A 12,228-nucleotide genomic window follows, 5' to 3' on the forward strand; every position below is an offset into this window, starting at 1 on the left:
ATGAAGCTATAGAAAATAGAGTCCATTTTGAACTGGATTTTAACTTCTGTTGTGGTGAAATTTTAAAAGAGATCTCAGTTCATTTGAAAGAAAATGGGAGTTCACTGTGGTCTCAAACGATATGGCAATATCTTGACCAACCCATAATTGTTTTTCAAGGATAAACTATTTATGATTTATGATGGATCCCTGTAGGACCTTAAAAGTAAAGCAAAGCATGATTGTAGGAAGAGTGGACTCACCAAAGTGCACAGAGACCGAGGCAGGGAGTTCTGCTACTGACAAACACAAGATTGTTATCTCAAAGAACTTACCTTTCAGAGGTTGCACCCCTTGGTCATTAGCCCTCTTACCTTCAGGCCTGCAGTTGGGCAGCACATTATGGTGTCAGGATTATGGCAGAGTAGCCTGTTCAACTCACAGAAGAAGCTAGGAAGCAGAGAGTCGATAGCTGGTTTCAGTATCCTCTTGAAAGACACCTCCACACTAACCTAATCCTCTTCTGCTAGGACCCACTTCTCATAATGTTCTGTAGTGCTGAGCACATATTCAAGGCAGGTCTGTGGCCTGGGGAACACTGGAAAACCAGCCAAGCATCAGAAAATAGTCCTGTTTCCTTTTAGATTTTTTTTTTCACTTTATCTATGCATCCATTCGACCCTATGATTCATTTTTTTCTGGAGAGGGAGTGATGCTTAAGGTGTTTGTTCTTTCGTTTGGTTTTGGTTTTTGAAGGCAAAACTCTTACTACATAGCTTAGGCTGATGTGGAACTCTAGGAGCCTTCCACACTGCTTCAGGGAAGGTAGGGGCCCAGTTCCTCCTCCTACTTACAAGAAAATGACAGTGCCTTAACTCATGATATTCAGTATTGGAAAACTGGTCAGGAAATTCAGCAGCAAAATAAAAGTGGTTGAATTACAGAAAGACTGAGAGTTGTTTTTTAACTTGTGATTGTGCAGGTTTTAATTACGGAATAAGTATAATTTAAAGTGTAAAGGAAAATATACTTTTAAGATGTTATAAAACTGCTAACTTGAAAGTGCATGAGGGGAAGGACGAAGAAACAGCTTTGTGTTTGGGTTTTTGTCATGGATTTTTAAGTCTTTTTTTAGACAAGGTCTCACTCGGTAGCCCTGGCTAGCTTCAAACTCATAATCCTCCTGCCTCTGCTACCTGAGGTGTAAGCTACCATACCTGACTGTTTTGGGTTTTGTTATTTTTTGATATTGTTTTGTTTGGTTGTGGTTTTTGTTTGTTTTTTGTACCATTTATTTCATTTTTACGCAGTTGTAAGAGGGTATAGCATACCGTCTCTCTGACTTGTACTTGAGATTGGCAGTAGTAAACTGAGAGCAGAAGAAGTAACTCACTGGGATCTGTCGCTGCTTTGTTTTCTTAATGCATTGCATCAGATGTATCAAAAAGTAAAGAACGTGTGAATCTACAAGCAGGCAGGAAGTCAGAGCTCTGGTCTCCCCCCCCCCCCCGCCCCCGGAATGAAAGATTTTAGTATCCATGCTCAACTGTGTCCTGACCCACTCTATACCCTTGTGTATACTATAAAAGCATGTAGTTACCTTCAAACCTATATAGCCCAGGGGAAAAAAGGTGTTGGTGCTTAATGGTCACTCTAGTAGTGTTATTTTCCTTCTAGATCAGCAATTCTCAGCCTGTGTGTCACAGGTCATGTAAAGCCATCTGAAAGCACAGATATTTATGTTAGAATTCATAACAGCAAAATTACAGTTATAAAGTAGCAACAAAAATAATTTAATGATTAGGGATTACTATAACATGAACTGTTTTAAAGGGTTGTAGCATTAGGAAAGTTGAGAACCACTGATTCCTATCAACCATACTATTTATCTTAATCACTTTATTTTTTTATTATTTATTTTCATTACAGTTATTTACTCATTGGGGTGAGGGGTGTGCACCACAGCATAAATGTGGAGGTCAGAGGACACTTGTGGGAGTTGGTTCTTTCCTGTGGAACCCTAAAGCCAATCAGGCATTATAATAGGTGCCTTTACCCACTGAGCCGTCTTGCTAGGCCATTCATTGATCATGATAGGTGCCTTTATTTACCAGAATTATCCAACAAATTTCTCAGAAACAAGGATTTGCTATCACATAATATACTGGAGGAAAAAAAAAAATTAAATTCGGTTATCTGTCAGTAAAAACCTGAATAAACTGTAGTATATACTTACTTTTGAAGAAAGAATGGGGATATCTCTGAACTGCAATAGAATCTATATTGGTGAATGAAAATGTGTATATGCTAGCATGCATTCATTCATGCATTAATTTATATTTATGTCTGTCTCTCCCTCTCTCTGACCAAGGTAAGGGAAAACAAAGCAAACCAGTTTGTGTGTTTTTAAATGATTTCCTGTAGAGGGAGCTAAGGAAACAGTGTACATGACAAAAGTGACCTTAGAGCCACTTTAAATATTTTATGTCATTATTGTACAGATTAATTTTTTACATTTTTAAAGAGTTTAAATGCTTAGTTTCAGTTTACCTTCCACGACTTCCTGTTGTGTTAACATAATTGTAATGAAATGAATTATTGGACCCAGGAGGTTAACATAGATGCAGTATGCCAAATGGATATCATAGATATCATGGGGTCCTAATCAGTGCTCCCTGTTGGGTGTCACTGTCTAGTTACTTTTGAGATTCTGACTTGGCTAAGTTGCTATTTCCCAAGTTTTTACATTTTAAAACTAGTTAGGTATCTTATGAGTATATACTTTGGGATTGTACAAATACATTGTTGCTCACACTTCCCCAGTGCTCTTAACATCCACCAACAGACTCTCCCTCAGTCAGTATTACCATAGTATTTATTTGGCTGATGCCAAGTTTTGTTTCCATCATTTCTTCTGTATCTTTGAATGGAAATAATAAACTAACTTTGTCTCATTTACTTAGTAAGGGATTCATGGATATTTATGTTTTGTATTTTGTTGGTGATTGTTTTGTTTTATGTTGTGGTCTTGCTACATCAGCCAGGCGAACCTACGCTACTAGGCTTGCAGAACTCTGCTTCAGTTCAGCCTCATGAGTCTCCAAGACTGCAGGCCTGTTGGTACAACTGTCTCTTACTTTATACCTATGATCCTCACTGTTTGTCCTGATGCTACTCAGATCATCCAAGCCCTTCTTCACTCTTAGATAAAATATTCAGATACATGCTAACATTTTTTTTCTGACAAGGTCTTGCTTGGAATTGGCTATTCCTTCACAGGTCTGTATTCTTTTTATTTGAGAAAAGTGTCTAGTAGTCAAGATCTGAAGCCAAATATAATGCCATTCACCTCTAATCTTGGCACTTGGGAGGTAGGAATAGAAAATCAGGAGTTCAAGACCAGCCTTGATCCACACATCAGGTTTGACCTGTCTCAACTAAGTAAATGAGTAAAAACAGAAAGCTAGATTTGTCGGCTAGGCGTGCTCATTGCTAGACCCTCTGGGCGCCAGCACGAGCTCTCACGCTGCTCACTGTTGTGCGGCTAGTCCTAGTCTCATCTTCTGTCTGGCAGAGACAGCTTGGTCACATCACAGCAGCACATCTATTCAATCACGTCGCATAAAAATCAAGTAGTGTCGAGATTGCTGACCATTTATCTGTATTACGGTAGATGAAAGCATTCTTTCCCAGAGATTCTTGGTTTTGTTCTGTTCTTCCATGCCAAGTTGTTTGGTTGTTTGTTACAAAGTCTCATATACCCCAGACTGGCTTCAAATTCCCCGTGGAGCAAAGATTGACTTTGAACTCATAATGTCCCTGTTTCTGTATCCAAACAGCTGGGCTTACAGTATGTAGTGCCACACTCAGCCAGAAAGTCAATTCTTAAAATTAAAAAACAAAATGAGCAATTGGGTCTCTCTGTGTATTAGGGAGACAGCATAGCCCCAACTAATAAATTATAAATATAGATCATTTATACAGTTTTTGTTTGATATATTTTTATTTTTCAATCTGAATAGACTTTTATATAGATTTCACCAACTGGGTTTGAATTTTTTTCTATTTTAGTCTGAGTATGTACATAAACATATATATTTAAATTGAGAATAAATTTTACCTTCTTTTATTAACTTTTTATAGGTTCTTTGTGAATTTCACATCATGCACCACAATCCCACTCATCTCCTCGTCCCCTCATTTCCTTCCTCCACCCTTACATCCTCACCCCCAACAGAGGAAACAAAATCATCGTGGAAGCTGTTGTGTGTCACAGTGTGTTCCACGGTGTACCCTTTGGTCCATACTTCTTCACTTGCAAATGTCTGTTACGATAACTTGTTAGTCAGGTACTAGGCATCTGGCTTCTGCTAGTCTATCAATGCAGGAAGCTCTTCTTTTGCCCTGTGTCTTGGAGATCCTATAGCTTTGGATCTGTAGGACCAGCTCCTTCCTGCGCTCCAGCAGTTCATTGATGGGGTAGATGTTGGAGTGGGCCAACTCAAAATCCTGGATCGGGGTCCAAGAGGAATCTGAGCTCATTATCCTACCGGCTCTCCTCTTTGGGCTGGCTCACTAGCAGCCCCCTCAAACAGGCCACCTCTACCCTGCTGCCCAGGTGAGTTGCAGGACCTGCTTTCCCAAGTGCTGCAGCCAGTGAGGGTCTCCCACTCTGATGACCTTGGAGCCAGTTTTCCTGCCTGCCATAGGTGGCAAGAGCCCTTGTGAGAAGGGGGTGGCATGTCTCCCTTGCTCATGTCATGTCATGGTACATGAGTGGCAGGGCCAGCTCTCCCACACTCACACGCATAGGCTGTGTGGGGCCTGCTCTCCTTTATTTATGCCCCGAGGGCCAGCTCTCCCATGGTGCCCAGGTTAGTGGTGGGGCCAGTTCTGAATAGCCCGCAGACATCCACTTGATCCCTGGTGGCAGCCTAGACCTGCCTTTAGTGATAACAGACCCTGCTGCTGCAGAGCCACCAACCTAGATGTGCTTTCTCCATCCCTGTGGCAGCATAGGCTTGAACCCCACTGTGGTCCTACAAAGCTCACTTTTTTCAGGGAATGTTAGGCTACTAATTATTCAGATGTTCATAAGTCAGAACACTGAGTGTAGACATGGCCTCTCTGGCACCTACTGATGCACATGTGACACAGCAGCCGTACCTGCAACACCTATAAAAACAGGGACCCTTTCCTTTCTGAACACTCATGTTTCTATTCTGTATGTACAAAGGCCTACTCTTGTATAACCATAGTGTAATTCTTCAGATCAGGAAGGAAGAACACTTGTTTTTTAATCCTCTGGTCCATATTGAAATAGTATCATTTCATTTCTCTCGCTCTTTTGTAGTTCTCAAGATCAAATCCAGGATCAACATTACATCTGTTCTTTATCCTCCTTTAATCTGGGTCATCTTCTTAGCTTTTCTGTTTCTTTGAAGCTGGCTGACCCGTAGATTGCTTCTAATGCAGAATGTCTGCTTGCTCAGGAGTGAGTTCAGGTTTGGTCCCTACTGAACTGATACATCCTTCTCAGATGCCAGAATCACAGAAACATGGTCTTCATTGGTCAGTCAGGTGCACTTTGGTCACATTGTTTCCCTACTCCTTTGAAATTTTAAGTAGACTTAGAGAACTACACTGGGATTGTGCTTGTTTCTTGCCAAAGTTTCACTTGTGGTTTTAGTTTCTATTAGTTATCTTTACTTGAACCAGGTGTCACTTGATGCTTCAAAGTGCTGATGTTCTAACAGCATGATTTGACACATTACTATTCCAAAGCTTTTTCCTTTTTATCTAATCCATGTCAGTATGCACTCGTGGCTCTTTAGTTCAGTGGATTGTAATTCATTAGTGTTTTTGTCTTGATGTTCAGATGGAGTTAGAAGTGCAGTAGGGTGTCGGTATGTGTGTGATTTGTGATGATACTATCCTCGTACACTAAGCATGCATTGTACTGATGACTACATTACCAGTCCTTTTAAATTCTTATTTTGAGTCAAGATCTTACTAAGGTGCCTAGGTTGGCCTTGAACTTACAGAAGCTAGAATTACAGCCATGCATGGCTGTGCCTGACTCAAGTATTATTTTCTTTACATGGAGCTCAGTGGTGTGTTTTAGATTTATGTCGTGGGGGGGGGGGGGACTTCAGCTCTACATATTAACCACTTCCCTAATATACTTTGTGTGGAATTGTATTTGGAAGCCAAGATATAAGAGTTGGTAGGTATGTTGACTGCTTTACTTTCAAAGTGTAAATAGCTTCAAAGAGCATACAGTTAGAGAAAAAAATATAAATTTCGTGCACGTGTGTGTGTGTGTGTGTGTGTGTGTGTGTGTGTGTGAGTACTCATTCATCTGTATACATATGCAAGTACAAGCAAGTGCATTCATATCTTTCTATAACTGCATACATATTTGGAGGTACAGGTACACACTGGTCACCACTAATAACCTGATTCCTTCTTTCCTTTCTAATACTATGAGTTTATTTTGATCTTCATCTGTTTCCTATTCATAGCTTCCTTTTTTTAATTTATCACAGATTTACATGTTAAATTCTTAATCCACAGTATATCCAAACAATAAATTCACTGCCAATTAATAAAGGTATAAACCACCCACCTAGACACGAAAAAACTGATCTAGTTCACCTTGATCTGAACCATCCTCCTCTGCCATCTCCATCTTGATTCTCCTCACTTGTGGGTTTATTTTTTGTTTGTTTTGTCTTTTTAACCTATATTTGTACACACACACACACACCCCTGACCATTAAATCATACTGATACCTCTATTCTAACACCACAGAGTCATTTCGTAGAGTCTCTCTCGATAGTCTTCTAGACCATGTCAAAAGTGCTCAGGGACCAGTCTGAGGAGTCTCCAGTAGGTTATATTTGAACAGCTATAATGATAATGAATAAGTGCAATAAAATGTAAGAACACTTTTATATGGTTTCATTGTGTTTCTTAAAAACTAATAATAAAAACCTTACTAAGTGTTTAATTAGGAATCAAACTTTTTTTAATAATGGTGTATTAGGGCAACCAAAATATTTATGAATATTAGTGAAGATAATCATAACCCATAACAAACATGTATACATTGGTCTTCTACTTCATAACAGATAAACATGTGCTTATTAGTAGAGTTTGAAAGCCATCTGTAGTATACCTACCCAAAAATCAGATCTTAATCTAGTTAAGTTGCAAGCTATCACTCCAGTTTTGAAGGGGAAAAAAGGGCAAAAACTCAGGGACATAGCACCAATGCAGTAAGGTGGGAAAACAGAGGAGTAGCATATTGCATTAATAGCTGGGTGAGAAGGTTGGTAGACTGGTTGATAGTGAGAATTACCTTGTTTGTGGAGGCACATAGGATGGCGGTAGAACACTTGCCTGGACTGTGTAAGACTGTGTCGGTTTCCAGTGCTGCAGGCAGGAAAGAACAGTTGATTTTGTGTATAGCAGTGGTGGTGTGGTGTGTTTTACCTTTAGAAGTCCATACTAAATACATGAGGATAGAAGCAGCCTGCTTAGGAATGCTGCATCTCCATTATGGAGAGTGGTAGGAAGGAAGCAAGATTGTCCACAAGGGTCACTACGTTTTTCTCTGTTTTTGTCAGTGTTTAAAATTTAAAAATAGAAGCAGTGTGCCTGCCTCTGAGGCATTCAGAGGTAGAGTAGCATCCTGAGGTGAGCCTCCCCAACCAAGATGCCTGAACACAGACCATGAGCCAGGGGAGAGGACGGCTGTGTCCTTCCCATTGCTTTGCCTCTCCACCCAGTAATGTGTGAGCCTGTTGGTAAAGAAAGGAGTAACTCCCAACATGATAAGACACCAGCTGTAAAAGTTGACCACTCACGCCACAGGGGCTTCTGTCATTGTATCTGTGTGAAATGTGAGTGTATATATATGGTGACAAAATGTGTGTGACCCTTCTTCCCAGGCTCAGGCCCGGTGTCACCGTATAGGCCAGAGCAAAGCTGTGAAGGTATATCGCCTAATCACTCGAAACTCCTATGAGCGGGAAATGTTTGACAAGGCCAGCCTGAAACTGGGCCTGGACAAGGCTATTCTTCAGGACATCAACAGAAAGGGCAGCACCAATGGAGTGAGTACATTACACCTGCCCTGCAACACTGAGGAGCATGTGCCTTTGTTCCCAGCACTAGCTACATGGTTCTCGGAGTCAGACCAGTTTGGAATAGATAGTGAAACTGTCTTAAAAGTAAATCCAAAAGGAGCACTTGCCAGGGATTTAGGGTTTTCCCTTCAGAAAGCAGTTTCTGGGTTCCCTTTCACCATTTTGACTCGGTCCTCTATAGCATAGTTAGGTGGTACCCCGTAAGAGAGTATTATCTGGAGGCTGTCTCTGCATTTTCTACATGACATTTAAATAAAGTTTAACCACACTCATCAGAACTGGTAGGTTTAACATTTTTTGTTTTATGTGTATGTAGCACCAAAGGCCTAACATTTTATAATGGATTTGTTATCTTACCTTACCTCACACACCAGACTTTGAGCTGCTTTATTCTTACTAAGATTTACTTGTTTTGTTTTATGTGTGTGAGTGTTTGCCTGCATCTCTGCATATGTAACATGTGTGTACCTTGGCTGCAGATTCCAGAAAAGGGTGTCCCATCCCCTGGAACTCTAGTTTAAAATAGTTGTTCGTTATGGACTCTGTAAGAGCAGCCAGTACTCTTGACCACAGAGCTGTCTCTCCAGTTTTACGGACTTTGTTGATAATGTGACAGAGTCAGTGTTGTCTGTGTGCCTATGACCCTAACAGTGTACAGTATTTCAAAGGTGCTCATTGTGTGATGATCAGTGAATAATAAATGAACAATTAGCTTGAAGCATGAAAATTAACCTTTGTCTAGCATAGTAACACATGCTTATAACCCCATGGGAAATGAGGGCAGGACAGTCAGGAGATCAAGGCAAGCCTCTGCTGCACAGTGAGTTTTCAAGGCCCACCGAGGTACATTAAGACCCAGTCTCAAAACAATGACAATAAAGATTTTTGGTCTGGATTGGAGAGGGTTAAGAATTCTGCCAAAATTCTTAAATCATTGTCAAGTACAGAACAGCATATCAAAGTCCTTCATCTTTGGGCCTAGAGCATCAGAAATAGAGCTAAAACCTTAGTTTAGATGTTCTGTATCCTTAGCTCTGCATGTGTTGCTAACCATCATACTCCCAATTGCCCACCCCAGGAGCAATGGAATTCCCTCTTGTGATTGAAATAAAGAGAACCAGATTGTTAATTAGAACCAGGAAAGGATGTTTTGAACTCCATTTCCTGTTTTCAACAAGTGGTTGAAAGATTAGACTTGGCACAGACTCCTTTTTTTAGTTAAGGGGTGACATCATTTCCAATATAGATGTACTTATTTAATAATGAATAAATCATTTTTTAGCTCGTGTGGTACATCTGGAAACGTTAAAGACATAAACTCAAACTAAAATATTAAAATAAGATGTCAAGTATATCCTCTCCAGTGGTGCATAGTTTTAATAGCTTATGACATTTGATGATATCCAGTGTCCTGAAGAACGTTAGGCCTTTAACTCATGTGTTAGGCTTTGTTCCAGGGCTCCCTATAGAAAACTGCCTGCCTGGCTGCCCTGCAAAGTAGCCAGGGCATCTTCATCTGGCTTGTCTTCCTGATATGTGCAGTTAGTAGAACAGCTATTTCCTGAATCACAAGGGCCACATTTGAGGCTGCTTTTTCCTGTGCATTTTCCACTTTGGTGACCTGCTCAGGTACAGCAGCTCTCAAAAATGGAAGTGGAGGATTTACTCCGGAAAGGTGCTTACGGAGCTTTAATGGATGAGGAAGACGAAGGCTCCAAGTTCTGTGAAGAAGATATAGACCAGATTCTTCAGAGAAGAACCCACACCATCACCATCCAGTCAGAAGGGAAGGGGTCCACTTTTGCCAAGGTAGGTAATTCTCCCCCCAACCCGCTGTGATCATTTGGGAAGAAGGGAAGGGAGCACTGTTTCTTTTAGCTCATTCATTAATGCAGCTTCTGTTCCTCCAAGTACAATCTCTTGATGATGTAGATACTTAGAGACATAGAACATAGTAAAAAGAAGCTAGTGGCCACATGCAGGTAGACACAAGTCTGTACTTCTTCTGTCCACTCTTTACAAGAACGACTTCAGAACCCTTGAGTGAACATCTTCATGCTTTTGTAAAGTTTTCTTTTAACACTGTCAGAGTGGATCTCGACTGTACATTCCATTCCTCAGATTCAGGCAGGTATTTTCATTTCACAGGAATGGGTTTTTCAAAAGATTTCCAGCCACTTGACTGAGGATTGCCTTCCTCTGTTGTACAGGTCACTGGGTTTAGACCTTTGCAGATTTACCCACAGGTTGCCTTGGCTGCAGACTCTGCTAGTTCCCCTGAGAGCTTTTGTGACCTGTTGGGATCAGTCTTCTATCTCATATCGAGATTTGTTCAGAACATTTTTTGCATGGTAGAGGAAATATGGGTAAACTACATCTCATTCAGCACCTCATACCAACCCAGTACCATTCTTTTAATGTGTGTGGTATGCATGCATGTTCAAAATATGCATGTGCACACACATGACATTAGATGTCTACTTGGATTATTCTCTATTTATATTGAAGCGGGATCTCTCCCTAATCTTGGAATTCAATGATTCAAGATAATTAATCTTACCATCTTGCCCTGTGTCTGCCTCCTAAGTGGTGGGGTAAGGTGGCTGTCACTCCTGCCAAAGTTGATCATATAGGTGCAAATTCCATTCTCCACCCTTGAAAAGCACCCACTTTACCCACTGGGCCTCTTTCCAACCCAGTCCCTCCTTTGGATTTTTTGTTGCTGTTTTTATTGTTTGGTTCTAGGTTTGGGATTTTTTTTTTTTTTCAGACATGGCCCTTACTGGTTTAGAACTCAAAGAGATTTTACCTGCCTCTCTGTCTCCCAGGTACTGGGATTACAATTGTATACAAAAGGCCCTGCCCCTAACGCCAATGCCATTTTTAAAGCAGATACTTACTTACTTACTTACTTACTATAAAACTGAAAGTTAAAATAAATAATTTTTGAAATTGAACCCTTTAGGACCTGGTAGCTGGAAATCTAATTCCGTTGGTAGTGTACCTGCCTTGCATGCATTAAGCCCTGTATTCAGTTTCTGGAACCACATAAAACTGAGCTTAGTATATCTGTAATCTAACAGCAGAGATGGAAGCAGAAGGATAAGAAGGTCAAGGCCACCGTCCTTAGCTATATAGTGAGTCCAAAGCCAGCCTGAGGTGCATGGAACCCTGTCTTTAATAGGAGGGGAGGGAAGAGAGGGGAGAGAAGTTAACCTTTTATATGCCATTGTAGTCATCACAGTGCATGACCCTTGTCCCAGTAATCAAGAGACTGAGGATCACTGACTCTAGGCTAGCCTAGACTATGTAGTAAGTTTCATTCCAGCTCCCAGAATGCTGATAAAGCAGGAGGATTGCACATTTAAGGCCAACCTAAGTGTACTTGGTTATACTTTGTATCAAAAAACAAACAAATGAATACTATTTTTATACCACACCATTATAGGCACAGGGTAATACATTGCTATTGTCTAAAGGAGTTGTCTTTTTACTTTGAAGTTTTTAAGTTTCAAGATAATGAGCCTGTAAGTTAATATTTTGATTTCCTTACTCAGTCTTTAAAAGGAGGAAAAAATGAATTATTTTAAGATTTTTAAAGTGCTATTATGGTTTTTAGTTTTGACCTGGATGGCTTTTGTGTTTCTTTCTGGTACATTTGAAATTAGGTATGATATTTGTTTTGTATTCTGTTCAAACCGAACTTGTTAATTTTTTCTCTTTCACAGGCTAGTTTTGTGGCTTCAGGAAACAGAACAGATATTTCCTTGGATGATCCTAATTTTTGGCAGAAATGGGCTAAAATAGCTGAATTAGACACTGAAGCAAATAATGAAAAGGTACAGCATATTCTTTTCCACTGAGCATGTCATTGGGATTGCGTGGGACCATGCTGACACAGCTCTGGTCACTATTTACTCATGAGTCTTGATTCTTAAATGAAATCCTGTTGTGACAGACATAAACATGGCTGGAACAGACAGTCCTTGGTGGATATTAACTGTTAGAAAGTTACAGTGGCTAATGGGATATGTAGTCTGCTGGGCACCCAGGAAATTAGGTAAATGCAGGTAGAAATGGGACTTGTAATTGGGT

General features: G+C 40.4%; 1 protein-coding gene across 1 annotated transcript in view; it reads left to right on the forward strand.

Moving 5' to 3' along the window:
* Window positions 1–12,228, forward strand: part of CHD6 (chromodomain helicase DNA binding protein 6) — an 83,718-nt gene that overhangs the window by 26,819 nt on the left and 44,671 nt on the right. The window contains exons 13-15 of the mRNA XM_080925641.1: window positions 7,936–8,100; window positions 9,763–9,942; window positions 11,862–11,972. Of these exons, the coding sequence (XP_080781767.1) occupies window positions 7,936–8,100; window positions 9,763–9,942; window positions 11,862–11,972 (456 nt within the window). The remainder of the gene's footprint in view (window positions 1–7,935; window positions 8,101–9,762; window positions 9,943–11,861; window positions 11,973–12,228) is intronic.

Source organism: Micromys minutus (assembly GCF_963924665.1).
Source record: "Micromys minutus genome assembly, chromosome: 11".
NCBI classification, from domain to species: Eukaryota; Metazoa; Chordata; class Mammalia; order Rodentia; family Muridae; genus Micromys; species Micromys minutus.